The sequence below is a fragment of the Eschscholzia californica genome, unplaced genomic scaffold (genome assembly GCF_041429995.1).
Source record: "Eschscholzia californica isolate CP2 unplaced genomic scaffold, dmEscCali1.0.p SCAF_4, whole genome shotgun sequence".
NCBI lineage: Eukaryota > Viridiplantae > Streptophyta > Magnoliopsida > Ranunculales > Papaveraceae > Eschscholzia > Eschscholzia californica.
In genome coordinates this window covers 14,911,978-14,939,798 of record NW_028238461.1, presented here as the reverse complement: position 1 = coordinate 14,939,798, position 27,821 = coordinate 14,911,978, and the positions used below count along the sequence as shown (strand labels likewise).

General features: G+C 34.8%; 5 protein-coding genes across 5 annotated transcripts; 3 read left to right on the top strand and 2 right to left on the bottom strand.

The window, feature by feature from the left end:
- The first annotated feature begins 489 nt into the window (after positions 1-489).
- LOC147543060 (uncharacterized) lies at positions 490-1,701 on the top strand. The gene has a single exon (XM_086635368.1). The coding sequence runs from the start codon at positions 763-765 to the stop codon at positions 1,699-1,701; it is 939 nt and encodes a 312-aa protein (XP_086491494.1). The 5' UTR covers positions 490-762.
- A 9,386-nt stretch (positions 1,702-11,087) lies between these two features.
- LOC147543059 (uncharacterized) lies at positions 11,088-15,268 on the top strand. The gene is made up of 5 exons (XM_086633002.1): positions 11,088-12,197; positions 12,299-13,452; positions 14,082-14,501; positions 14,590-14,816; positions 14,924-15,268. Exons 1-5 carry the CDS (start codon positions 12,028-12,030, stop codon positions 15,173-15,175), a joined length of 2,223 nt encoding a protein of 740 aa, XP_086489128.1. The 5' UTR covers positions 11,088-12,027; the 3' UTR covers positions 15,176-15,268.
- Positions 15,269-17,355: 2,087 nt separating this feature from the next.
- LOC147543058 (large ribosomal subunit protein eL34) lies at positions 17,356-19,824 on the top strand. The gene is made up of 4 exons (XM_086633005.1): positions 17,356-17,687; positions 17,952-18,031; positions 19,212-19,321; positions 19,427-19,824. The coding sequence occupies exons 1-4, from the start codon at positions 17,609-17,611 to the stop codon at positions 19,515-19,517; spliced, it is 360 nt and encodes a 119-aa protein (XP_086489131.1). The 5' UTR covers positions 17,356-17,608; the 3' UTR covers positions 19,518-19,824.
- Positions 19,822-20,770, bottom strand: LOC147543057 (glutathione S-transferase U10-like). The gene is made up of 2 exons (XM_086633004.1): positions 20,401-20,770; positions 19,822-20,290 (listed from the first exon to the last, which is right to left on the bottom strand). The coding sequence occupies exons 1-2, from the start codon at positions 20,725-20,727 to the stop codon at positions 19,916-19,918; spliced, it is 702 nt and encodes a 233-aa protein (XP_086489130.1). The 5' UTR covers positions 20,728-20,770; the 3' UTR covers positions 19,822-19,915.
- A 1,664-nt stretch (positions 20,771-22,434) lies between these two features.
- LOC147543056 (protein FEZ-like) lies at positions 22,435-24,319 on the bottom strand. Its single transcript, XM_086633003.1, has 3 exons — positions 23,934-24,319; positions 23,350-23,651; positions 22,435-23,267 (listed from the first exon to the last, which is right to left on the bottom strand). Exons 1-3 carry the CDS (start codon positions 24,115-24,117, stop codon positions 22,587-22,589), a joined length of 1,167 nt encoding a protein of 388 aa, XP_086489129.1. The 5' UTR covers positions 24,118-24,319; the 3' UTR covers positions 22,435-22,586.
- Between the last annotated feature and the right edge of the window lie 3,502 nt (positions 24,320-27,821).

Below are 27,821 nucleotides of genomic sequence, written 5' to 3'. Positions count from 1 at the left end.
AAGAAACTTGCAATGATCATAAGTTGGGGCGAAAAAGACTATCAGAAAGTGACTCCCTTAAACGTTATATTGAATATCAATTGGCTTTTCGATTGGAAAGAATTGTACGCTAACAATGGTTAAGGCTCACTCTCATTTTTTTCTTTTGAATTAGTATTTCCCCAAAGAATAGAGTGTTGAAAAATATGAACAATTTGTTTTGTAAAGTTAATTTAATTTGAATATACTTTAGTTTGAAAATAACATTTGAATTTTAAATATATGTCTACTAGTTTTTGTATTTGAATTATAAGTTTTATTTCAAATTAAGAAGATGTATCTCTACAACTAGTTTTTGTATTTGAATTATAAGTTTTATTTCAAATTAAGAAGATGTATCTCTACAACTTTAACTACTTTTATGAAAGGTTGCAAACTTTCATAAAAGTTGTCTCATTCTTTATAAATAAGAGAATTAACAAGAGAACACTTCACTTAGAAAATCAGAAATATCTTTTTATTCTATAATAAACTCTTAGCCAAATCTTGATTGTTCTTGTGCTCCTTAAGTAAATCTTCACATATTACTTTGTGCAGATTTACATAAGGCTTGTCATATCTTGGGAGGCAATTTGCTCATAACCTATAAGTAATCTCAAGTGGAGAGGGAGCAAATATTGCTTTAAGGAAAGTGTATTTAAATACACGTTTCAAGTCTCTACAATCCCTATATTAATTTGTTGTATTACTAAATTTTTCTAACAATCTTAAAGCAATAGCTTGATGGAGACCGAGACTACTATGGCAACAATTAAATTGATGAATCAAGATTTGGTGAAATTAGATCGTTTTGATGGTACTAATTTTACTCGTTGGCAAGACAAACTGAAATTTCTTTTAACTGCTTTGAAAGTGTTTTATATTCTTGATCCTACACTGAAATCAATTCCTGAACCAAGCGAAGAAGATACTAATGAATTAAAGGATGAAAGAAAGAAGAGAGAAGAAGATGAACTTATTTGTAGAGGTCATATTTTAAATGCATTGTCTGATCGATTGTATGATCTCTATATGGATACTCGTTCTGCCAAAGATATTTGGAATGCTCTAGAATTTAAATATAAGGCTGAAGAAGAAGGTACGAAAAAATTTCTTATTTCTAAATATTTTGATTTTAAGATGTTTGATGATAAACCTATTTTACCCCAAATTCATGAATTACAAATTATTGTGAATAAAATGAGAGTTGTCAAAATTGACATTCCTGAGTCTTTTCAAGTTGGTGCAATTATAGCAAAATTACCACCAAGTTGGAAAAACTATAGGAATAGGATTCTTCACAAATCCGAAGATTTTACATTGGAGGAAATCCAAAAACATCTTCGGATAGAAGAAGAATCAAGGTCAAGAGACAACAAGGTGGAGAATGATATTGGCATATCTAAAGCCAACATGGTGAAAAAATCAAATCATCCCAAGAAGAATAAAGAAAAAATTTCGGGTCCGAAGAGGGTTCAAGGAAAATTTAAAAAGGCTTTCCAAACCATAAAGAAACCTAAAGGTTGTTTTGTGTGTGGAAAAGTGGGACATTATGCTCGAGATTGTAAATTTCGTAAGGAACAAATGCAAGAGGCAAATGCAATAAATGAAGAGATTGTTGCAGTTTTAAGCGAAATCAATGCAATTCATGGAAAAGTTCCAGGATGGTGGTATGATACATGAACCGTGATACATGTGCCACGGTTCATGTATCATATGATAGAGCAGTATTCAAAACCTATGATTCAATAAATGATGGTCAAGAAATTCAAATGGGAAATGAAGTGCGTTCTAAAGTACTTGGTAAAGGTAATGTTGAACTTGTATTCACATCGGGAAAGAAAATTACTTTATCAAATGTACTTCATGTTCCTGATATGAATAGAAACCTAGTAAGTGGTGACTTATTGGGAAAACCTGGAATAAAGTCGGTGTATGAATCGGGCAAATTAATTTTGTCTAAAAGTGGTGTATTTGTTGGGAAAGGTTATTCTTGTGATGGAATGGTGAAACTATGTACTATGGAAAATAAAATTAATAATAATATTATATCTTCTACTTATATGCATGATTCTTTTAATTTATGGCATAATAGATTAGCACATATTGGTGTGAGTACTATTAAAAGAATGGTTAAATGTGGTTTATTATCATGTGATACTAGCAACTTGAATAAATGTGAAGTATGTATAAAGTCTAAAATGGTGAAGAAACCATTTCAAAGTGTTACTAGAACATCAAAAATTTTAGACTTAATACATACCGACATTTGTGAATTAAATGTGAAGTATGTATAAAGTCTAAAATGGTGAAGAAACCATTTCAAAGTGTTACTAGAACATCAAAAATTTTAGACTTAATACATACCGACATTTGTGAATTAAAATGGTGAAGAAACCATTTCAAAGTGTTACTAGAACATCAAATTAAATTAACTTGTTATCTAGTGATAATAATTGTCAAATAGATGTTCATCAAAATAAGTCTCAAAATGAGATATCTTCAAAAATTCATGAACTTCCGAATGAACCTCGAAAAAGTCAAAGAATAAGAAAAGAAAAAGATTTAGGTTTGGATCAATATGACTCTCAAAGAATTTCTTTCAATTTAGTTGAAGGAAATAGAGAAAATGTGATTAATGTGAGTCAAATCAATTTAGAAATTGGAGATGATCCTAAATCTTTCAAAGAAGCAATGGCTTCTAGAGATTCGGCGTTTTGGAAGGAAGCTATAAATGATGAGATGGATTCAATTATGTCAAACCATACTTGGAAATTAGTTGATCTACCACCCGGTTCAAAGGCAATTGGTTCTAAATGGGTATTTAAAAAGAAATACCATACCAATGACACACTTCAAACATTTAAGGCTAGATTAGTAGCCAAGGGTTTTCGACAAAAAGAAGGAATAGATTATTTTGACACATATGCACCCGTAGCTAGAATTACTTCCATTAGATTAATGTTTGCTATTGCATCTATTCATAACCTTCATGTACATCAAATGGACGTAAAAACCGCATTCTTAAATGGAGACCTTAATGAGGAGGTCTATATGGAGCAACCGGAAGGATTTATTCTTCAAGGAAATGAAAATAAAGTATGCAAACTTGAAAAATCCTTATATGGCTTAAAACAAGCTCCTAAACAATGGCATAATAAATTTGATAGTGTTATTACTTTAAATGGTTTTAAGCATAATAGTGTGGATAAATGTTTGTATTTCAAAACTTGTGATAGATATACAATTATTATTTGTTTGTATGTTGATGATATGTTACTAATCTGTAATAAACTAGAAGGCATTCTAGAAACTAAGACATTTTTGTCTTCTACTTTTAAAATGAAAGATCTTGGAGAAGTTGACACTATCTTGGGAATAAAAATTAAGAAAAATAGTGGGGGTTATTCTTTATGTCAATCTCATTATATTGAAAAAGTACTTAACAAATTTAGTCATCTTAATATAAAAGAGACTAATACCCCATTTGTTCCAAGTATCAAATTAATTCAAAATAGTGAAAGAGCGGTTGCTCAACTTGAGTATGCAAGTGTTATCGGAAGTCTTATGTATGCGACACAATGCACAAGACCGGATATAGCATATGCAGTAAGTAAATTAAGTAGATATACAAGTAACCCAGGTATTTCACATTGGGAAGCAATCAAAAGAGTTTTAGGTTATCTTAAAAAGACTAAAGCTTTAAACCTTCAATATTCAAAATTTCCTGAAATTTTGGAAGGATATTCAGACGCAAGTTGGATATCTAGTGGAGATGATAAAAAATCAACCACGGGTTGGATATTTACTTTTGGTGGTGGAGCAATTTCTTGGGGATCCAAGAAACAAACTTGTATAACTCATTCTACTATGGAATCCGAATTCATAGCATTAGCGGCAACGGGAAAAGAAGCTGAGTGGTTAAGAGACCTACTCATTGAGATTCCATTCATTAAAAAACCAATTCCACCCGTTTCAATTTTTTGTGATAGTCAAGCCACATTAGCACGTGCATATAGTGGAGTATATAGTGGCAAGTCTAGACATATTAGTCTACGACACGAGTATGTAAAACAATTAATTCAAGATGGAATTATTTCGATTACATTTGTGAGATCAAATCAAAATCTAGCGGATCCTTTTACCAAACCTCTGCGAAGAGATATGGTAAAATCAACATCTAGTGGGATGGGGTTGAAACTCTTACATTAAAAGTCACCAATGATGGCAACCCAACCTAATACTAGGAAATAACTAGTCTTAGGTTCAATGGGTAACAACAAGTTATTGATAAGTGACTAGTTCAACACTTTAATTTATATATAACCCCATTAAAAGATGAAAAGTGTTGGTTGCTACGAAGTGAGTTTGAGTTTAATACTCTTAATGAAGTTCAGTCGATAATGACAAGTATCTCTAAAGTAGCAAAGATACTGAAAGAACTTCAACTATGTGAACTTAGAGGTGGTGCCGCCTCTCATTAGATTAGAGTTTGTCTAAGGATAGTTCATGAAACCAAGAAGCACATGACCATAAAAGTGCTAAGCGAGAATTGTGCGGAGCAGAAGAACAAATGTATTGTGTGTGTGTGGTGTAACCGGTTTTATCATAAGGAATAACTGGTTCAAAGCTACAAGCTACCTGGGATTTCGATAGAACTTTGTGCACTTACACTAAGGTATGGTTCAAATCGAAAGATACCATATTTTATGCATTAATACTACCTAAATATATTTGGCTAAGTAGGTTTCTAATAAAATTGTTCAAGTGGGGGATTGTTGAAAAATATGAACAATTTGTTTTGTAAAGTTAATTTAATTTGAATATACTTTAGTTTGAAAATAACATTTGAATTTTAAATATATGTCTACTAGTTTTTGTATTTGAATTATAAGTTTTATTTCAAATTAAGAAGATGTATCTCTACAACTAGTTTTTGTATTTGAATTATAAGTTTTATTTCAAATTAAGAAGATGTATCTCTACAACTTTAACTACTTTTATGAAAGGTTGCAAACTTTCATAAAAGTTGTCTCATTCTTTATAAATAAGAGAATTAACAAGAGAACACTTCACTTAGAAAATCAGAAGTATCTTTTTATTCTATAATAAACTCTTAGCCAAATCTTGATTGTTCTTGTGCTCCTTAAGTAAATCTTCACATATTACTTTGTGCAGATTTACATAAGGCTTGTCATATCTTGGGAGGCAATTTGCTCATAACCTATAAGTAATCTCAAGTGGAGAGGGAGCAAATATTGCTTTAAGGAAAGTGTATTTAAATACACGTTTCAAGTCTCTACAATCCCTATATTAATTTGTTGTATTACTAAATTTTTCTAACATAGAGAAGCTATAGCTTTAAAGCCGCTCTGTGAAGTACTCCAACAGCAATAGAATGTGTCTTACATCCTATGCCAAAATATATGTTGAGATTAATTATGAGGTAGTTCCTCTAACCTACCTTGTCATGTATCTCTAAATTTCAAGAGACACGAAATAAAATCGCCTTTTATAGTTGTTGTTTGATCTTTACTATAGAATTACATTTTACTTTTTTTTTGTAAGAGGTATATAATTAAAACAAAAGAGCACGGTTAAAATACCTATTCAAAATACATTTTTAGGAATATATTTCTATAATCTGTTGCCATGATTTACCCGTGTCCATTTCGCGAGTTTATCATTTAGTTTGTTGTGAAACATAGTCATAGTGAGCCCTTCAACCTGCTGCAATATTACATTTTACTTGCTTTTGTAATATCAACTTTTACTTATAATTTTTTTTTTAACTTGTTACCAACTTTCGGTAGATTTTAAGATGGCTGACTTGAAAAGGACATGCGACCCAGCCAAATTCATTCATTTCAAAACTTAATTTGAGAATGCGAACAGGCAACACATTGCTTGAGTAGTTAATAATTCAAGATGGGAGAAACAATTAGTTAGAAGTTTAGTTTAAAAAACATATTAATTTCAAAATCCCCTATACAAGTTAGAGAAAAACATCGCCATAATTTCAAATTATTTTGTCTAATGATAGGTGACATTTAAACAATTACAGATATGAGTTTCTAGTGAAATTAGTTAAAAAAAGTTTTCTTGTTCATCAGATCATAATCTTGACATTAACATTAACTTCATGATGTAATATATGCATCAACTTCAACTACGACGGATTTTGGTTTGAAAATTTGTTGAAGAGATGGAACTTTTCTGCGACAATAATAAACTGATCATTATCCAATTTCTCAATGGAATGATGTAAGGTCAATTGCAAGACATTTTCTTGTCCCATCACCAAAGATAACTTAAGAGTTTGACCTCTTTTTTGGATGATAAAATTTTGGAATTTCAAAAGGGTTAGTTTATCTGTCTCATTTACTCTTCCTTTGGGTTTTGTCAAATAGAACCAAAAAATGTTGTTGAAATTGTCAGGTATGAACCACATATGAAGTTTTTTTTTTTTTTTGTTGAGAAACCACATATGAAGTTAGTTCTCTGTTTTTGGATATACTATCTTTTCTAATGATATGTCTTGAAAAGAAATGAATGCTTTCAAAGTTTAATTGTCTTGTTAGGTAAAAATGATTTCACAAGAAAAGAAGACTTCACTCATCTACCAAATCAGGAAAAAGTTTCAAAAATGATATATATCCTATAAATTTATACATATGGTTCATTATCCTCTATGGGTTGGCATATGGATTTTAATCGAGTGGTTGAACAGTTCCCTCTCACCTCAAAATCTTGGTTAGTTTACCATCTAAACTTGCCTAGTGTAATTGGATCAGGTTTGGGATTACCCAAACCGCTTCCTCCTGGGTTGGAGAATTTCCTCGGGACCGCGAGGCATTCGGGCGAAGGATCCTCTCCTTTGTCGGAATAAATAGAGAGAGAAGGAAATCGAAGACAGTTAATTGAGGTGGTGATGGGAAAAGAGGAGGAAAAAAGAAAAGAGAGAAAGAGAGAAAAGAAATGCGGTAGTGGCGTTAGTCAGAAATTTGACAAAATCTATAATTTCCTTTTAAAGTTTTGTACCCAAAAAAATTTCCTGTTTCTCCAAAACGTCGGCCCTAACTATTTTACAAAGCAATGGTGGACACTAATTAGTAATTACACTCGTTAAAAAAACAGAAATTATGTGAAAGGGTTATTCATTCATACATTAACCCCCAACTACTCATCGATATTACGACTACACTCCAAAATGAAATTATACCTGCGGCTGACCTCCATTTTCAATTTTTCTGTCAGATGTCAATTAAGTGGTTCGGGTGTCAACCACATGCTTGAGTTTTGACAAAATACCTTTCATAAAATGTTTAGGGTGCGTTGACCCCTAGCTATTTAGTAATATTAGGACTACACTTCCAAAACAAAACATGTTTAGTATTGACTCTCACTCACGATTTTTCTGTCAAATACCAGTTAAGTTGTTCGCTTACCAACCACATGCCCGAGTTTTGACACAAGTACCTGTTATAAAATATTTATGTAGTTTTTTTTTTGGAAACCGATTACATTGTCGTACAATTGGCATTGAATACATCAAAGATGTGATAAGCTTGCTACCCGCCCACTCAAACTCTAACATGACCTGACCGATAGCCCACTCAAACTCTTAAGACCTATAGCCCAACTAGATAAAGGCCTAAAGCCCAACTACACTACATTATTTATACCCTAATAATCCCCATTCAAATAACCAAAGATTCCACCTTCTCTGGTTCGAACCTGGGACCTCCAGGGGTTTCTAGAGTTTATGTCAACACCCTGGAACCACTTGGGCTACCAACTGTTGGCAAAATATTTATGTAGTTAACACAAGAAAAATCTTCAGAACTTTAAAACTCTTAAACCAAATCTCCCACACACTAAAAATTATTTCATTTGTGTGCGCTTTATCTCTCTTGGAATTTCCCTCTCTTTCTTTTCGAAATTGACGAGCACGATTCAAAACATGAAACAAGAGAAATTTTTGTCCAATTATTGAGGATTTTTTTTCTAGATCTATATGATAACCAATAGAGTACCAAATAAGTAGTCAATCTTCATTTTGGATCACCTCTAGTGTTTTAAAACAACCTTAATTGTTTGAGATTCAACAACATAGACTCAAAATTCCTTTAAAAATTCTATAGATGCATCATTTGGAGTTTGTTTTGATGAAGATTGATCCAGAATAGATGTTGACTACTTATTTGGTATTTGATCTTCGTTATCATATAGATCCATAGAAGTCTTGAATCACTCGATGAATATCTTCAATCCCTGAAATATTTTCAATTGTTCTTTAAGAAGTTTTCCTTTGTTTCAAACTTAGAATCATGACTGTCAATTTTCAAAGAGAAATAAAAACAAAAAGAGGTGGAGATTCCAAGAATGATAGAACGAATGGAAATAAGATCATTTTTTAGGGTTTAAGAGAATTGGTCTGAGAGATTAAGGATTTTCAAAGTTTTTTCTTGTGTTAACTATATAAATACTTTATGAACGGTATTTTAACAAAAGTCACACATTTGGTTGGTAGCAAACCACTTAACTGATATTTGATGAAAAAAAAATCAAGAATGAGTGTCAATTTTGGACATATATTCAATTTGGGGGTGTGGTCTTAATACCACTTAATAACTGGGAGTTAATGTCTAAATAACCTTAAATATTTCATGGAAAGTACTTATGTCAAAACTCAAAGAAGTGGTTGAAAAACGAAACACTTAACTGATGTTTGGCGGAAAATTTAAAAATAAGGGTCAAACCCATAATAATTTTCAGTTTTGGGTGTAATCTTAATATCGTTGAATAGCAAAGGGTCAATGTTAAAATAACCCAATGTGAAATGCACAATCTCAACTTGATGGTCAAACACCTGACTAGCATCTGCAGCTTAAAGTATTTCTAATGCTTATGTGTCAAGTCTCATTTGAGATTTTATTTTCTAGATGGTCCTGTTGAGACCCTTAATTTAAAAGACATTTCCAATGCAACACTCTAAAAAATTAAAAGGTTACTGACGTACGTATCATTTTTTTTGGAAATAATGGTGTCGTGTGCTAGAAGGGTAGTTTTGTTTTTAACTTGAGTGGACAATTGAGATCCTTAAGAGAAAATTCAGATATTGAGTTTCTAATTCTTGAGACATCTTAGAATTAAATGTTTTCACATCATCTTACGACCTAAAATGAGTTTTACACGAGAGAGGAAAACTAAAAAAATCCTAGGTGACACTTAGGCCACGTTTGGCGTGCGGGAATGGAATGTGATTCATGCAAATCGCATTCTCATAACGTGATTCCTCAGAATCAGATTATTTCAGTTTGATATTTGGTTTGACCAAGAATTGGAATTCGATTCTTGACAGATTCCTAACTTGGTGCTTGGTTCGTATAGGAATAGGAATGTAATTTTTTTTGTAAAAGTCATGTTATATCCTTTTACTTAAACTAAATAAATTATACGTCAACTTTTTTAACCAATATTATCTTTTCAATTTTGTAGATATGAAATAGTAACGAAATATACCAATTTAAGTAGTATTTGAAGAAAAGTCTTGACAAAAAAGTTTATTTAAACGTAATAAAATCAATTGGAATGAACAAAGAAAGAGAGAAAAGGAAAAAAAAAAAAGTAAAGAGAAAGAGATACGTTCAAGCGAGATTTGTTCTGGTGATGGCTGAAACCCTAATTTTTTTTTTATTTTGTAGTTATTATATTATGTGAAGAATGATTCTAATACCATGTAGTTAGGTAGGGACAATCAATCCGTAGTGATGGGAATCTAGGAATGAATGGGGATCTCTATTAATATCAAAATGAACACAAGAATACCTACATCTCACTGGCTCGGAGAAAGACGAAGTAAGGTTATTGGCAACTACTAAGCTAGCACCACGTCGATCAAGAGAGTCAGGAGCCTCTTTGCTCACTTGTATGGCACTGGCCCTCGTAGTTCATTTGCCTGGGTCTCAAATTGAAGTGGATATATAGGTGTTGCTATTGGCCGCTTAAAGGCACCTACTAGAGGAGGGCAAACATAGATATCCGTCGTCGTCACAAAAGCAAATCAAAGGGACACAGAAAAAGCTACATACAAACGGATGGGAATTAGAAAGTTTGAGATGATACCTAAGAAGACCACATTATTTGCATTAAAGTGGAAGAAAACAGAATCCGAGCTTTAATATTAGTCATTCTAATATTTTATTAAGGATAATTTTGTTAATAAATATTAAAACAAATCATTTTCGGAATGGGAATCATAAACCCATCCCCTCCATGAGTTTGCTATTACCCCATTTATGGGAATCCATTCCTGATGGAATAAGAATCTCCTGCATTCTCGCGAGCCACACAATAATCAAGATTGTGATTCCCAGGTATCAAATTATATTCTCCTGCGCCAAACATGACCTTGAAAGATTTGTCAATAGAGTGTCATTGTTGATGACTCTTCATTGAAAGAAATTCCTCTTCTTTCTCTTCTCCTCCAACCACCACCACTGTCACCTGCAACTAACACATCACCATTTTTTTTCATTGTTTTTCTCTTTTCTACACTCTCTGCTCAAGCTTTCTCTCTTTCTATTTTGGTGAAGTGCCCTCTTCGCCAATAAGGAGAAAAAGTTTGAGTAGAGATTGAAGGAAAGAGAAAAACAAAGAGAAATAGTAGTGGTGGCGGTGGTGGTAGGAGGAGAGGAAACAAAATATACTCCAATTCTTATGGAGATTCACCGAAAGAGTGCCAACAACCCTTGCTTGGAGTGATAAGAGGTATAATCTTCCACCTTAGAGGTCAAGAGTTCGAAGCACACACCGAACAATTCAAAAAAAAAAGATTCACGGAAAGAAAATATATGGGGGTAGTTTGGGCATCTAAAATATGTCCCCAAAATTTTGGATGCGGCAATAAAATTTTAGGATGCCCCAAAGCCACTGTCAACCATGTACTTTTCACATATTATCCTTGATAAGGTGGGTGATTTGGAGAAGTAAGAAAAGTATCCGGGGTGAAAAATTTTAAAGGGTGAAAAATAAAAAAAATTATCCAAAGGCACCTTTTATGTTGCCGGCAGAGAGTCGCTGGGCGGCTATTGCGCGACGACAACTCTCCCTCTCTCATCTTTCTTTCTTCTCCTCTTTCTCTCCCTGCTTCTCTCTCTTTCTCTATCTATGTTTCGTCGAAGGGGAGAGCCCCTTCACCGAAAAGAGCACGAATAAGAAAGAAATAGAGAAGAGAAAAGGAAGAGGGAAGACAATAGAGGAAGAGACGAACTTGATGAGGAGATCGTCGACGTTGATGGTGGAAGTCGCCCGAATTTGTTGGAAGCTGTCGGAGTTGATGGTGGTAGTGGGAGAGGAAGAAGAAGTTGAAAGGTCGTAGTGTTTGGAGGTTTCCACCCAAGATTTGGTAGCCGGGATAATTTTCTTATTTCCCTAAATCACCCCCCTTGATAAATTTTTGAGAGAGAAAAACGAGAAAAGTATAGAGAGAGTCACAAGAATAGTGGGATTGAGGAAGTTTCTAATGTGTGAGTTGTTTAGTTTCTCTTCTCTACTTCTATTTCTTGAAATAGACACAAAAAACAGAGACAATCCAACTAATCAAAATCTTCTTTCTTCTTCATCTTGTTGATTACTGTTTGAAATCCTCCATTATATGCATCAGAACTGATAATAACAGATTTTGAGAGATTTCTAAGCAACCCAAGAGAGAGAGAACCGAATATTTTGGGTCACAAGTTCCTTTCTTCTCTCCTTAATCTTTTGCTTCATCTTAGCCCCCTTAATCTCTATTAATTAGGTCAGGTTTCAACCTCTCTTCCCGATTCTCACTCTAAAAATCTCGTTTTCTCTAGGTGAAAAGTCACCTTCTAAGAATAATTCAAAGCTCATAATCAATATCTTCATGAATGAAATCTACTCCTTTTTCTTCTTCAAATTCACCTTCAATTTCATCTTAAATTTCAACAAATACAAGTACTGATAGTATGTTGTTGGATTAAATTAATGGAAAATCCAAAGAGATTTAACTTTAATACCCAATTTAACTTTGTGAATAAACTATCTGTTTATGAATTCTTCTACACGAAAATGTTTATCTTCATTAGTTCTATCTTGGGTTTTATCAGCTACTTCGTAATTTATCTGGTGAAGTTCATAACCAGATTTTTATTCAGGTAATCAGAAATTTTGAAATTGAATTCATGGGTTCTCTTAATTTTTCCATATCTTAAATGGGTTCTTGTTGTTTTCTTATAATTCAAATTTATTGTTGCAGATTTCATGTTAGTGATGACATTCAAAAGGAAGAATCAAATTTCCTTGCTGTTCTTCCCCAAAAAATCAATGAATCTGATTCCAAATTCGAACCAGAAACTGAACCTGAACCTGAAATTGTCGATTTTTCCGATACAGAGTATGATGGATTTAACGAAAAAGAGTCCCCGGAATTCGTCTTCAAGTTTCAGTTTCAGAGGTATGAAGATAGTATTAGAAACAATGGAGAATCTGAAGAATTTCTTAGCCTGTCTGACAATGGCTTCACTACTACTACTAACACTAGTAAGTATCAGTTAATGCCTGGTAAGGGTTTTAGTGGGTTCATGGAAGAACCAGAAGTTATGAATTTTAGTGTTCAAGAATTCGATTTTAATGAAAACAAAGATATAGTTCATGATGGGTCATTGATCAAAAAGAACTTTGATCAATTCAGTTCAATTCATGGTGGAGTTGAGATTTTAGCAGAGAAAGAGGAAGTTATTGGTTTTGATTCGAAGACCAAATCAAATATTATCGACGATAAGATTTCGTATGTGAATCATATAATTGAATCGAAAGGGGAAGAGTTTTTATCAGAAAGAGATTTTGGAGTTGGAGTTGAACTTGAACCCATGGTTGAGTCAGTTGGATATATTGAAAATTCTGAAGAAACCATTATAGATGAGAATTCAAGAACAATGGAACCCAGATTGAATGAAAATGAAAATTTTGGAAGTCCTAAGGAAGAAGAAGAAATGGATTTGCAGAATTCAAGTGTTTTAGGAACAGAGTTTTTGAGTGAAAGTGAATTTGGTGAAAAAGAAGAGGAGAAAGAAGAAAACCCACAAGATTTTGAGAATTCTCAAGAACCAAGTTTGAAGAATTCAACGACATCGGGTTCTGAAGATTCGAATCGATTGGAGACACTATGGGAACACCAAGAGTTAATAGAGCAACTGAAAATGGAGATAAAGAAGGTTAGAGCTACAGGATTACCTACCATTTTAGAAGAATGTGAGTCTCCAAAAATGGTGGAAGATTTGAAACCATGGAAGATCGACGAACAATACTTGCACGATGATCGAATTAGCCAACTTCACAAGTTCTACAAGATTTACAGAGAGAGAATGAGAAAACTTGATATCTTGAATTACCAAAAGATGTATGGAATAGGTAAGTTGACACTTTTTAGTTTCATTTCCTTTTTGTTCATCTTTTTGTGTCTCTCATTGGGCCTGACTCTCCTTGTAAATCGACTTTCAAGGAAAGGTATGCCTAAGCTCACCTACTTCGCAAATTCTAATGCTTAGCCAATGTGGGAGAGGCAGAATGTTAATACGTGCCCTCAAGGCAAAGGCTGGAGTTAGGAGGCACTCGGTGTGAGAATAGTCCTCACATAGGAAAGAGATAACCTCTTAACCAAGAATATTATTCTAGGTCTTTTCTACTCATTGTCACTTGGTTTTAAGTTGGATGACCACGCACTTAACATGGTGTTAGAACTAGGCTCACACATGATAGGTTTAAAAGCGACACGTGCTCTATCTCGTATAAAAAGGAAAAGAAATACGTGTATATGCTCAAAAAGTGTCACATGTGAAGGGTGGGTGGGATCGGAAAAGTGTGATTTAGTAGTCAAGAATATAATCTAGGTCATCTCCATTCATTTTCAATTTTTTTTTGTTACAACATCCATTTTCAATTGATTTTGAGTTGGTTGACCACAAACTTATGTACTTTGCAAACTCTAATGCGCCGACCATGTGACATAATGCTAACATTTAATGAATTGTAAATTACAGGTTTTCTTCAAGTGAAAGACCCACTTCAAGCAATTTCTTTTCGAAAGTCAGCTACTCCAACACTCACATCAATTCTTGCACAAAACTTTCGATTATCGAAAAGAAAGACGCAGACGCCCGAGACAGAATCAACATCAAAGTTCATCTCAGAGTTACAAAATGATTTAGAAGTAGTATATGTTGGGCAACTATGTCTTTCTTGGGAGTTTCTCCATTGGCAATATATAAAGTGTCAAGAGCTTTTTGAAGCCGACCCATATGAGACTCGACGATATAATGAAGTTGCAGGAGAGTTTCAACAATTTCAAGTCCTTGTTCAAAGGTTCCTAGAAAATGAGGCATTTGACGGCCCGCGTGTTCAAAATTACATAAAAAATAGATGCATTCTTCGAAACCTTCTTCAAGTTCCTGTCGTAAGAGGTATTATATTTTCAATTCAAAACCCGTGTTCTACATTAAATTTGCTATAAGCTCGGTCTAAAGTGAAGGTAAATCCATTGAAATGCAGAGGATTCCGAGGTCAAGGACGACCAGAGAAGAAGAAGAAAGGATGCAATTACATGTACTATGTTGTTAAAGATCATTGAGGAATCAATGCAGGTATTATGGGAGTTTATTCGAGCCGATAAAAACGAAGGAAACATGATGTTAAAAGGGTTTTTAGGACATCAAGTTGAACTCCAAGACCCAGAAGATTCAAAACTTCTTCTTGAGGTTCAAACAACTCTTCAAAAGGTCGAACTCTTTAAACTTTCACTCAATCTTTTTTATTCATTCCCCCATTTTGCTAATGTTTCTTGAATCATACTCTTAATTTGGTTTAATTCTTTTGTGACATTTAGAAGGAGAAGAAGGTTAAAGAAGTTTTGAGAATTGGAAACTACATAGTGAGGAAGTTTCAGAAGAATAACGAAGGAGGACCGAGTAAAGGTCTTTTCTATTCTCAAGTGGATCTTAAATTAGTGTCAAGGGTGCTAAGTATGTCGAAATTAACAAGTGATCAACTGGTATGGTGTTTAAAGAAATTAAACAAGATTAGACTTGTAGATAGGAAAGTTCACATGGATTCCTCATTTTCTCCTTTCCCATGTTGATTGATTTCGGATGTCTTTTATTGTTAATATCCCGCTATATATACGTGTGTACAATTTTGATAGACATGAAGAGAGTTCGTATATTTCTTTCTATTTTCCCGTCTTATAGTAATGAGGTATTAAAGTACGAGTTTCGTTACAAAACTCAATATTCATGTTGAGCTCGTAAATTAGTGAAGCTCAAGCAGTTACCAACATTGTTCTTGTTTTTGTGTCTCAAACCCAAGCCCAAAAATTGTGTAGTTTTGTTTTTGACAAACGACACGAGCACACCAGAAAGGTTCGGAGACTTACTAAGATTGAGCTTGGGTCGCCCTTGTACGATATTTTGATCCATTGGATCATTTTCCATGGATTAAGTTAGAAAGATATAAGAGGGTGTGAGTGCAAATAAATGAAACCAGGGATATGGTTTTGGCTCATGAACAACAAAAGCCCTCCCCATGAAACAACCAACGCTTGGAATCAGGTTGAACTCGATCGACCCGGTGAAATAAACGTGTCGGATTCGAGTTTTGAAGTTGCACCTGACATCCGACCGAATCCGAGACATCGGATTAGTATTTGCCTGATGGTATCCAGTTGCTAATTAAAAGAATTATGTTGTCTAATTTTATGTAATTAGTGAAAAAAAATTATATTTAAGTCAAAAGTGGGATAGAGATTTCTTCAATTTTAACTTAAAATTGGACAATCTGTGTTAAATATAGATCATTTTGACCCAAAAGTGATCAAAATGGCCTACAAAGAACTGCCATGAGGGAGTAAAACACCAGGTGACCCGAAGAGGTATGTGGGCTTGGATGAGTTTTGAACCGGTTTGCACCCAACTTTTTGATAAGTGACTGGACATACAATTGTAGAGTCCAATTAGAGCAACTCCAGTGCAGTGCGGGCCTTGCTGAGACCAAAAATTCAAAAAATTTTGAAATTTTGAATTTTTGGTCTCAGCAAGGCCCTCTAGTCCCGACCGACCACTTCAGTCGACCCTAAGATTAGGGTCGACTGAAGTTCCCCAACATGACTGTTGGGGACCCAACGGTCATGTTGGGGGTGATTCTAGCCGTTGGATCAAATCCAACGGCTAGATCTTCTCCTTTTCTTTTTCTTGTTTCTTTTAAAAAATTTTTTACAAATTTTAATTATTTTAAATATTTTTTAAACTCTACACATTAACAATTAGAATACATTCCGCCAACATGTCGGCCTTCGTATAATTCTCCGACTTTGGGAAAAAAATTATTTCGAAAATAGTTCAAATACATGTTTCGCTCATGAATAAGATCACACACGTTTTCCACACACCTACAAAAAAAACACACATGCGTGTCCCACATGCACAAATTTTCGGCCTCAAGAGAGGCTGAGGTTGGAGTTGAAAATTTTGGATGAAAAAGTGATTTTTTCGGCCTAAGACAGACTGAGACTGGATTTGCTCAGCCTAGTACGACGAGGGAGTAAACCCCCCCCCCCCCCGGTGACCCGACCTGCTTAGGGGTGGGAAAAAAATCCGGAAGACCGGTATCCGACCCGTTCGACCGAGATAAAAAGTGTCCATGGACACCCGATGGTCATAACGGTCAGTGTCCGACCGGCCCGAAAGAATTGGCGGGCGGTCACGGTCAAAATTCTATGTCGAAGGACCGACCGCTAACCGACCGACCAATATAGACCGTCTAAATAACCGACCGGTACGAATGACCGAATAGGTTAACCGACTAAACTGTCCTCATTTTTAGAAGCGGACCGTTGAATTTTTATAGACATATGAATATATGATGGTCATTGGCTATAGTCATATAGTCCTCTGAAAGACCAAACATTTGTACATGACTTAATTATATCTTGTCAAATGATGATCAACTGTGTTTTTTTCTTTTTTATATTTACTTTTGATTTCTTGGTTAAACATCTTCATTTGTAAGTAATTTTGTTTGTGGTAATAAAAATAAAGTTCCGAATTTAAGTAAACTTTATTGGAAAGTCCGGACCGAGACCGTCCGGTGTCCGACTGGCCCGGTAAAATAAACGGTCTTGGACGGTCAATGGACAAAGAATTCTTAAGAGTGACCGTCCGATGCCCGAATAAATAGGTGGTCACCAACAGTTTATGTCCGAGTCGACCGGTTCGATAAAGTTAGAGTCCGGTACCGACCGGTCCGGACCGATTCCCACCCCTAGACCCGTTCCAGTTAGGGTAGAGAAAGTAGGCCAAGTCGCCAAGAGAGCCCGTCATTTCCATTAAGTCGCTCATCATCGTAAACTGATCTCAACCGTCGAACAAAATAAATAATAGCCCTAGGATCTAGGTCAAATCACTCTTTAGTATCCTTTACATTAGCATTCTCCAGCTTCTTTCATTCTTCTCTTTGTCCAGTGCCGGAAATACGTTTTTAGTGAGAGAGAAGGAAGGAGAAGAAGAAGAGAGAGAAAATGGTCCAGAGACTAACATACCGTTCAAGGCATAGCTATGCCACCAAATCCAACCAGACAAGGGTCGTCAAAACCCCTGGTACTTCCTCGTCTTATTCTTATAGGGTTTCATCTCTATGCACTGAAGAAATCTTTACTAAACCCTAGTTTTCCTTCTTTACTATTTTCTTGGTTTAGCTTTATAACTAGAGTATTAATATTGATATGGTACATTTCGGATTCTTGAAAAGGGTATTAGGTTTCCTGAACTTGATATTTTGTTTTTTAGGGTTTCATTTTCAATCAGCCATGTTCACTGTTTGTGCTTACTGTTTTTGATGTTTTTTTTAATGGAAAAATGAAGGTGGGAAGTTGGTTTACCAGAGGACTAAGAAGAGAGCAAGTGGACCTAAATGCCCTGTGACTGGGAAGAGAATCCAAGGGGTAATCCATTCTTTGTTATCTGATTGTTATGTATAATGTGTTTGATCTATATTTGATTTTATGTTCTTGATTTCTTCGATTCAACCTCAATCTCAAATCTCAATATACTTTGAGGCTGTCAATACATCAATGTTGTTATTTTTTCCATTTGCATTTCTCTATCTGGTTTGTGGGTGTTTATGTATATTATGTTGAGCAAATGATTGAACTTCCCCATTTTGTGTTTAAATCCCAAAGTCGAAAAGAAGTTCTTATGAGTTTTTCATCGTTCTTGATGCCGAAATTCTCATTTTTCCTATATCGATTGACGATTGTATTGTGTCATTTGTTGTGCTATTAATATTTGTACTACTTTTGTTTGAGGGGTTGGTCCCACTAAGAAATGTATACTGTTGTTAGGAGAAAACATAGTACCACATGCTATTGGACTTCTTTCCTCGGCTGGAAGGGTTAGCAATGAAAATTATTTGCTCTACAGGCCTCTTATAGGCAGAACCAAAGAGAGTAGTGTGGGGAGAGGAGTTCAAACCGACTCCAGCCCTGGAGAGTATATGAGAGTACTATAACAAAAATGTCGGGTTTAAACGACATTAATGATTTCGTATAGTATGAATAATCCTTCATTTTATGGCTGCAATAATATGTTAGTACTTGATATCTATAATTAGTTCTCACTGTTAAAACACTTAAACTGATTAATATTTTAACGTCTTTAAAGTTGTTTTGATCCTTTAGGAATTTTCTTAATTTTGGATGTTTTTCTTCTGGTCTGTCTTGAGTTATCTATATTTCTATTTAAGCTCATATGTCTGTTATTGTGCTATTGTTATGATGCTATTGTAGTAAGTAATATGGAGAGGTTTCTTTTGTCCATGCCAGGCAGTCTTATTTCCAAGTATGTGGTATCTTTTATGTAGATGACCATTTCAGTGTTCTACTTTAGGTATCTCTTACGAGATTTTATCGACCTATATTTACCTCGTACATGACCATGATTTAGTCATTCAACAAGTTAAAAAGAAAATTCAATTATGAAAATCGAAACACCCCTCTCCTTTTCATTTGCTCTACTTATGAGGCATTCAAAAGATTTGGGTATCTAAATTCTCACTTCAGCTTAATTGCTACCACCTAGTAGTGTATATTCTAACTCGAATTTCGAATTTGGATGTGGTTTCAGATTCCTCACTTGAGACCTGCTGAATACAAGAGGTCTAGATTATCTAGGAACCGAAGAACTGTGAATCGTGCTTATGGTGGAGTATTGTCTGGTAGCGCAGTCAGGGAAAGGTGATTTTCTCATCCCTATTTTCCACACTTTAAGTCAATTGACTCAATTCAACTTTTGGTTTCGTTTGATAATATTGTCGGGTCTAATGTCGTTTAACTTTACAGGATCATCCGAGCTTTCTTGGTTGAGGAACAAAAAATCGTGAAGAAGGTTTTGAAGATTCAGAAGGCTAAGGAGAAGACCACCAAGGCCTAGACTTACAGCGAAAGCAAAAAAGCTTTTGAGTTAGTTGCTCAAAAGAATTTTTGACTTTGAGAGATTGATGAATCAATTATCAATGGTGTTTCCTATTTTAAGAGTACTCTATATTTTGGACCTCATGTTTTCAGTTGGTTTTGGATCGTGTTCTCACTAGTAGTAGTACTATTTCTTGTTCGACTTTGACGACAAATCCATAATTAGTCCTTTTTCCCCTCACGATGTGTTCTTTATTGACTCTTTTGAACATCTTAGAATGGTATTTGAATGTTAGTTTAGTAAAGTATGATCACTTCAGATTTCATATGCGTTTTCGGATGTTTTTTTCAATTTATTCTCTGCCAACATATATATGGTGCTAGAAGCAAGATTACAGTTTCAGAATACATTCTTGGTTACGCTTTTACTGTTTGAAGGGTCTTCGATCGAAGTTGTTTGAGTAAAGTGGCAAATCCTTCGTGAGAAGGTGCTATCTCTTTAGTAACAGGATGATCGTTCAGCGAAGTAACCCATTTCAGAATGAGAGGGTTCCTGTTCGGATCAACAAGCTTAACACCATAAGCTTCTTCAGCAGGTTCATGAAGACCTAAATACGACCACAATACAATGTCCAGAAAACCAGGTATCAATCCATTATAGAACAGGTTGCCATGGGAAAATTGTTTCTGCACACTTTCTTCCAACACTTTTAGTTTCTGATACAAATCCTCGGCAGTTTTCATTTGTTCTTCTCCTTCTTGCCTTTGAATTCCCTTAAGACAGGCAAAAACCTGCGCATATTCAAATACCCCGAACCAGTCAGTTCCGAAATTGGCTTAGTCAATATGCATCCTTACTTGGTAAAGAAAGATGGGTTAGTAGAGAATGATTTACGACTAACCTGAATCTCTAGATAGTTGGCCCAAAAGCGAACTTTGGATCGTTCGATAGGATCCCGAGGGAGTAGTAATGGAAGATTCTTCCATTCCTCATCGATATATTCGAGGATTATGAGAGACTCACTGATTGGTTTGCCTTGATGAACAAGTACAGGGACTTTCTTATGAATTGGATTGTAGCTGAGGAGTTGTTCACTCTTGTTCACAATATCTTCTTCAACATACTCATAAGGTATACCTTTGAGTTTCAAAGCTATTTCTACTCTCTTGGCGAAAACGCTTGCCCACATCCCTAAAAGCTTCACTTCCTTACCTTGGTCTTCCTCCATCTTTCTCTCTCTCTCTGTCTACAAGACTCCCAAATTGGATCTTAACCTTCTTGGTAGGGAAGGTGTTTATATACCTTTTTTAAAGGTGGGTGCTTTGGGGACTGTAGTTTTGGTTGGGGGTATTAGTCAAATTTGATCCTAATTGACTGAGAGGGCAACTTAATTTTGAGTCAACCCGTTTGTGTTTCACCACCTCATTTCCATCTTCACCAGACAACCACCACATTCAGCCATAAGAATCGTCACTATTTTTCTCTCTTTTCTTCCTCTCTTATAGTTTGGGAGTGAGAGAAATGGTGGTGGTGGTTAGGGGTGGTCGTTAACTGTGGTGGCGGTATAATGACATTTATGTAAGCTATTGAAAACATTTGGAGTACATCTCGTGCACCACCTGTTCTATCTAGATAAGAAGACCATGGAGAAAAATGTTTTCTCACTTTTGTGAAAAGGTGTGCAAAACTAGACTACTCATCGTCCTATTTAAGGCGGTAAGTCAATTGCGTTGCTTGTTTGACTGCAAGTGGCAGGTAAGACTAAAAAAAAAAAAAGTGGTTTTCTTAATCGCAATGATGTGAGAATTCTTCACCTTTAATTCAAAAAGCATGACTATCGTGACATAACTATAGAGAAGTATGTAGAATGTTGTAGATTCAAGGGGAAGGGTTGGTTTTCTAATATCTGATTAGAACTTCTTCGTCTCTCGATTGTCATTGTCGTGTTTGGAATCTAATTGGGCTTTTTTTAATGTGAAATAGTACGAGTTTTGTTTTTTTTCTTTTATTTACACAAAGCAATTCGGTAGTAGGGTTTGACTTGTTGTCCACGACAAAAGATCGACTTTCATGTGAAGGGAAAAACTCTTGTCATCTAAGGCGTAGGGGTTGCAAACAACAGAGTAAGCCTTTTGGGGTTGGCAGAGAGAGGAGGGACTGGGACGTTAGAGTAAGCCCTTTGCAATTGGCAGATACACTCTTGGATCTGGGCAGTCCCGGGAGTTTCTTCTGGAGAATCGGAGTGCCCCTAAACACTGGACGAACAACTATCTCTTGATCACAATGTTGGATTTGGCCTTGATGGGAAAATAGAACACCTCACAGACCAGGAACTACGAGACTACCCCAGAATGAAAGGGGTGATTGAAGAATCGTACCATTCGAGTCTTTTTCCATACTTTTTCTTTGGAGGTCTTGAAAAGTTACAATTAATAAGATTTACCTAATCCTCCTTTCCTGAAAGAAAGAACGTAAACTTATTTTTCTGTTTTGCAAGGGTCTCCCGACGACAGAAGAACAAACCCTCAACGGTTTTCAGATAGGGAAAACAAAAATCTTACGGCCTAAATATATTGGAAATAATCTTCTTTAATTTTAGGTCTTTCCATAAGACATCTTCGAAACAAATAAAGTCTAAATGATTGAACATTTTATTTTCTTGTAATCTCATGGTATCAACTCACAACTAGTGAATTCACAACATGAGTCTGGTGCAACCATCGGTTTGCCTGGTTAACTACTCATAGTTCCCCTTAGAGTGGCCTAGTCTCAACTCGCACTACTAGACTGCAAAATATCAACTGTCTTTGGGGTTTGAATCGAACCAAGTGTTCTTTCACCTTGTATAAGAATCTGATAACTTCGCTTATGAAGTGTTTTTTATGCTCAATCTCAAATTTATGTTATGTTCCTGTAAAAAGTAAAGAACACGACCAAAAGAAAAATAGACATAATCCATTCGAAATGTGTGTAGTTGGAATCAAGAAAAACTATACAGCATTACTGTAAACAAAATGTTTCTCGTGTCGACTCCAACTTTCTAACTCTAAGTTATTAAACAACTACTTCTACTCTAAAGAAATTTGATTAGATATAACACTTGTTTGTTGAATAACTTGTGGACATATCACTAGGACAAGGAGGAGGAGAATCCCATGGTAAATTTTGTTTCCATATATCAGGCGATTCGAAAGGATACCCAACTGAACGAACGGCTCCCCACTGATTGTTAACTTGATACGGATTCGGGTTTTTCCTCAAACATGTTTCTTCTTCACTTGTGTTCATATTTCCATGCATTTCTTGTGGTAAAGTCATTGAGAAGCCATTACTTCTCTGTTCAGGATCTCCAAGTAAAGCAGGGGATAAGTTTAAAAGCAAGTTAGCAACATCCACTGAGTATTTAGCAGGATCTGAGATTTCAAGCTGTGGGTATGAATAACTCGAAGGAAGTTCATCACTCAAAACGGGAAGTTGAGACGGTTTATAAACTGTTTGATTTTGATTCATTGGTTTGTAAGAGTGAAAATCTGTATGCGAAAAGCTAGTAGAAGAGTGTTGAAAATCATTGCTTGGACAGTACTGAATTGATGATTTTGCTTCGTTTGTGCAAGAGATGTGGTTTGAGCTGAATTGAGTGCAGTTTGTTCCATAAGTAAGTATATCTGAAGTAGTTGTTTCGGGTGCCCGAGAAACCCAAGAATGAGAAAGAGCTCTTTGTGCCATTGAGTTAGTTTTCTTGAAGATTCTGCAAATAGCCCATGAATCCTGCAAACTCGAAGAAGGAGAAAAATGGTAAGTTCTTATGCTTGTTTTCATCGAATAATGAGAGAAAGTAAACTTGACTTACATTTGGAGGTGGGGTTTTATCGATGGGCCTCTTCGAATGGGTTGAATCAGTGAGTGAAGGGAGTCTAAATTCATGCATCATCCAGTCTGTTTTGATACCTTTAGCAGCTCTACCTTTGTAGAAAACAAGTGATTTCTTTAGGCCTATGCATTTAGAACCTTCCGACGAGTAAATGGGTCGGTCGGTTCCCGTTGCTTTCCAAAACCCGGCTCCGGTCACTCTGTTTGGCCTTGCACTGTTTCTATATTTTCTGTCCCTTGGGCAGTAGAAATACCATTCTTTCTCACTCGTACTCGCGAGTTCTGTTTACACAAGTTAGAAACAGCAATAAGTCACAAGTCGATCAAAAAGTATAAACAAATCAGTAAAGAACCAACGTATATGAAATAAGTCACAAGTCGATTAAAAAAATGAACAAATCAGTAAAGAAACAACGTACTGAAAAAACACGTATATGAAATAAGTCACAAGTCGATTAAAAAGTATGAATAGGTCAGTAAAGAAATAACGTACTAAATGAACTAGAAAATGTAGCGCTTAAAAATTATCGACACTTTTAGAGAAGAGAGAGAGAGAGAGATTACTTGGAAGATCCCATGGATCATATTTGTAGATATCTAGTTGCTTGATAAGCTCAATAGAAAGAGTTTTATGTTGAATCTTTCTTTTCAAATAAAACCCAACAAGTTCTTCATCAGTTGGATGAAATCTAAACCCAGGCAGCATAATTTCATCTACCTTCTCATACTCTTGTCTATTCTCATCCATAACCTCTCTCTCTCTCTCTCTCTCTCTCTCTCTCTCTCTCTCTCTCTCTCTCTCTCTCTCTCTATCTCTATCTAAAAATAACTCAACAAACACACAAACTAAAACATGGGCAACTTATTTTCTCTCACTAGACACTCTAACAAAAGCTCAAACCTTGAACCAAAAGATAGAAAAATAAGTAAGAAAAGAAAGTTGATACTCCAAATAAGTTCAATGTCTAAACCGCATTATATGGTGTCTTAATCCCTAACCTTTAGCCGCATTTTCAGGATTACTGTAACAGAGATTTTGATGACTCTCTAGAGAGAGAAAACAGAGTAGATAGAGAGAGAGAGAGAGAGGGTAATTAATCAAATCCCATGGTAGCTCAAATATATAAGAAACAACTACCAAGAAATTCAAGTCAAAGAAAAGTTTGATTTTCAATAGAAACTATTAATTCTCTCATGAATTTCTTCATCTAACTTAAACCCATAACCCTATTATTATACAAATTTAAGAAAACAAAACAAGAAATTGAAAAATCCCAAGAGACTAAAAAATCAGCAATTTCTTAGGGATTCTTAAATACTCATTACATGAAGCTTCTATTCTATATATCCTCACTTTAGTAAATCAAGATAACCCAACCTTCCAAACTAATAAAATGTGAATACAAAAACAAAAAAAATAATCTTAAATTTTGTATTCAATCCTAAAGATTCTCTGAAAATTCTTTTTAGACCCTTCTATTCTGATTTTTTAAATTTCTCATCAGAATCAAAAAATTCAGTTTCTATTCTTCCTGATCAGAGCTTCTATTCTTCCTTCTCCCAAGAAGGCTAGTGGACTTCTCAAGTGTCATAAGTTCATAGTATTTTTTTTAACTTGTTACATTGAAAGTCATTAAGTTGCCTGTTTAAATTGACTTTTTAACTTAAATGGGTTAATGGAAAGTGGGTTATATCTGGTTTAATTTGATGCCTAGTTTGCTCATGAATAGTTATGGATTGGTAGATTTGGAGGGGTTAGCATTGACTGTATATAGTTTTAAAATTTGGGGTATATACGATAATTGTGAAATTTCAACAAATTTTGAAATGGATATTAATAAGAAAAGTTGAACTTTAACTTGTAAAAATGGAAAAAAGTTTGTAATTTATCAGCGAGAGAGGTTGAATTTTCTGATCACTCTAAAACCGTACGAAATCAACCCAAAACCAGTGACAAGCATTTTTAAAGGATTTAACCATTTCGAAAAAAATTCACACACTAGATTAAGAGATAATTTATAAAAAGAATAGGATTTCTAGAACCGGCTTCTAATAAGAAACGAAAATCTTTTGAAACCTTATTTTTAATTTTTTTTCTTCAAAATGTTCAAATGCATTCTGTAACCGACGATGGTGATCAATCGGAAGAGGAGATACTACCGGACGATGGTGATCAATCGGCAGCAGTTACCGACCATAGACGTTCTCCACTGATCATGGGCACGGGTAGTAAAGAAGTGGGTAGTTACACACCCACTAATCTCTCACTACTTTAGTTTCTGTTTCCAGGGTTCACCCCACTATGGATTCCCAACATGGGATGGGGGCCACCATGTGAATCATCACATCTAGTCTTATATAGCAAGGAAGGGTTAGGAAATCAAAATGAACTGGCTTTCTGCTACTGTGAAGCAATGGCGAGGCCCACGCAGTGGCCCAAAGATATTTGGCCCATTAGTTGTTTTTCTTTTGTCTTTCTGTTGTTTTATTTTAACTTCTTGACTTTGTATTTCATTACTGCTTGGACAGTCTATCAATGAAGTTGAAATTCCAAAAAAAAAAAAAAAAAAAAAAAAAATTTCTTCAATGAACGAACTATATGTGATACCCTTCAAAAAAGCACGAAGAAATTTTAGGGGTTTGATGAAGATTTTGGAAAAAAAATCAAAATGAAAATGGTAGAAGTAGAAGTCAAAGAGTACTCGGACGTCTACAGACATAAAAGTGTTCCAGCTATAGAGGTACCCAAAATAAATAGGCAATAACTAGAATGACATGTGTAGAGCTAAAATTCATTTGAAGTACAAGGGTGATACAAGTATACCCTTGTTTTCGCTTTCAGGAAGACGAATTCATTTCACAGTGTTTTATAGTTGTTAAAAGAGGGAAATGTCCTTTGTCTTATTAGTCACGTCAGACAGGCGTGCACAAAACACAGGGACGTATTTTCAATCGTTCTTTTGAAATATTTAGTACAACTCAGGGTTGTATAGGAACACCACTGTGGTAGTTCTTTGTGGATTCTGGCTATTCAGGCAACGTATTTAAAGTGTTGTTTGTGATTGTAGCGAGATAGGTTGTGACTTGTGTACAGTTACGAAAAAGTATTTCCATCCATTTAAATTGTAATATTTTATATTTTTAAAGTTTATTGGTTATGTTGACCATTTGACTATTGAATGAACTATCTTATTGTTTTATACAAACAATGATAAACCCTCTAAGTCTTTAATGAATAAACATATATTAGTATCCCTATTTTATGAATCAAATACCAAATGGAAAAATAAAATGGAAGGCTAGAAAGGGAATATAGATTGGTGTACCATGGGAATGTAGAAAATATAGGAGAGTGTCGAAAATCAGATGAACTTCAATATGTATTACGAACTTTGAATGCAACTCTCTGAAAATTTAAGTATTTCAAAGTTAGTTTGTTTACTATGATTTCTGATTATATTTAAGTAAGACGTGGTTGTTTTCGAGTAAGTATCGTTTGAATCTGTGATCGTTAAAGGAACGGGAACCCTTTCAACAAAAAAAAGGAACGGGCACCCGAGCCTTTCCAAACATCCCTTGTCTATTATGCGTGCCCAATCTGATCCATCAAATATTCAAATGGTTCTGCATGATCACTATAGAGTTTCCTCAATCCACATCTTATCCCACCTGTTAGATTATATTCAATCAGTGGCGAGGCCAGAGATTTATCCCAATGGGGGCACCTTTTAGTCATAATTCTTCAGAAAAATCAAATATACTTATTTAAAAAAATACATCTAGTGGTTCATTCAAAATCCAATACATATTTATAATCGTACAAGACGAATATACATCATTATAATAGTTCTCAAATCATTGCATCATTCTCATCGTAAGCGCAAGTTGTCATTTATCTATACATTTATCATTCAATATCGTAGTTAGTTTTAACAATGCTCGTGCCTGAAAATAATGGTGGATCTATGATTTATAAATATGAAATACCTAGAGCAATATAAACACTTTAATTCATACCATATCAACGTAGTTGAAGTGCAAATTAAATTTAAAAGAAGAGCGACTGCCACATAGATATTTATACAAAAGAGTTAGTACGGTATAAAATTTAAAATATATATTAGCATAAAATATTTATGTTTTACGCCTTATTAGAATTAAGCAATATAATTATTTATAAAGAGAAAATGTTATCGACTTCTTTTTTATATCCACATTAATTTAAAATACAAAAAGGAAGAGGAAAGAAACAAAGGAAAATAGTTGAATTACAAAGGAAAAGCAAAAGAAAATTGGAGCCGGAGTTAAATTAAAAGAAAAAAGTTGAGGCCTGTTGGTTTCGAACCCATGACCTAGGAAGGAACTATATAAAATGGGTTCTCAAGTTTTACCAACTAAGCTGCAGCGAAGATTTGATAAATAGGGTGCGTTAATCAATATATATTTCACTTG

Excerpts from the sequence above, each read along its gene's own strand:
- LOC147543056 (XM_086633003.1), bottom strand. The coding sequence starts at position 24,117 with ATGGATGAGAATAGACAAGAGTATGAGAAGGTAGATGAAATTATGCTG. Across the intron at positions 23,652-23,933 it reads TGATCCATGGGATCTTCCAA|AACTCGCGAGTACGAGTGAG; the intron begins GTAATCTCTCTC and ends TTGTGTAAACAG. Across the intron at positions 23,268-23,349 it reads ATAAAACCCCACCTCCAAAT|GATTCATGGGCTATTTGCAG; the intron begins GTAAGTCAAGTT and ends TCGAGTTTGCAG.
- LOC147543057 (XM_086633004.1), bottom strand. The coding sequence starts at position 20,727 with ATGGAGGAAGACCAAGGTAAGGAAGTGAAGCTTTTAGGGATGTGGGCA. Across the intron at positions 20,291-20,400 it reads CCAACTATCTAGAGATTCAG|GTTTTTGCCTGTCTTAAGGG; the intron begins GTTAGTCGTAAA and ends GAATATGCGCAG.
- LOC147543058 (XM_086633005.1), top strand. The coding sequence starts at position 17,609 with ATGGTCCAGAGACTAACATACCGTTCAAGGCATAGCTATGCCACCAAA. Across the intron at positions 17,688-17,951 it reads AAGGGTCGTCAAAACCCCTG|GTGGGAAGTTGGTTTACCAG; the intron begins GTACTTCCTCGT and ends GGAAAAATGAAG. Across the intron at positions 19,322-19,426 it reads GGTAGCGCAGTCAGGGAAAG|GATCATCCGAGCTTTCTTGG; the intron begins GTGATTTTCTCA and ends TTAACTTTACAG.
- LOC147543060 (XM_086635368.1), top strand. The coding sequence starts at position 763 with ATGGAGACCGAGACTACTATGGCAACAATTAAATTGATGAATCAAGAT.
- LOC147543059 (XM_086633002.1), top strand. The coding sequence starts at position 12,028 with ATGGAAAATCCAAAGAGATTTAACTTTAATACCCAATTTAACTTTGTG. Across the intron at positions 12,198-12,298 it reads ATAACCAGATTTTTATTCAG|ATTTCATGTTAGTGATGACA; the intron begins GTAATCAGAAAT and ends TTATTGTTGCAG. Across the intron at positions 14,502-14,589 it reads TCAAGTTCCTGTCGTAAGAG|AGGATTCCGAGGTCAAGGAC; the intron begins GTATTATATTTT and ends ATTGAAATGCAG.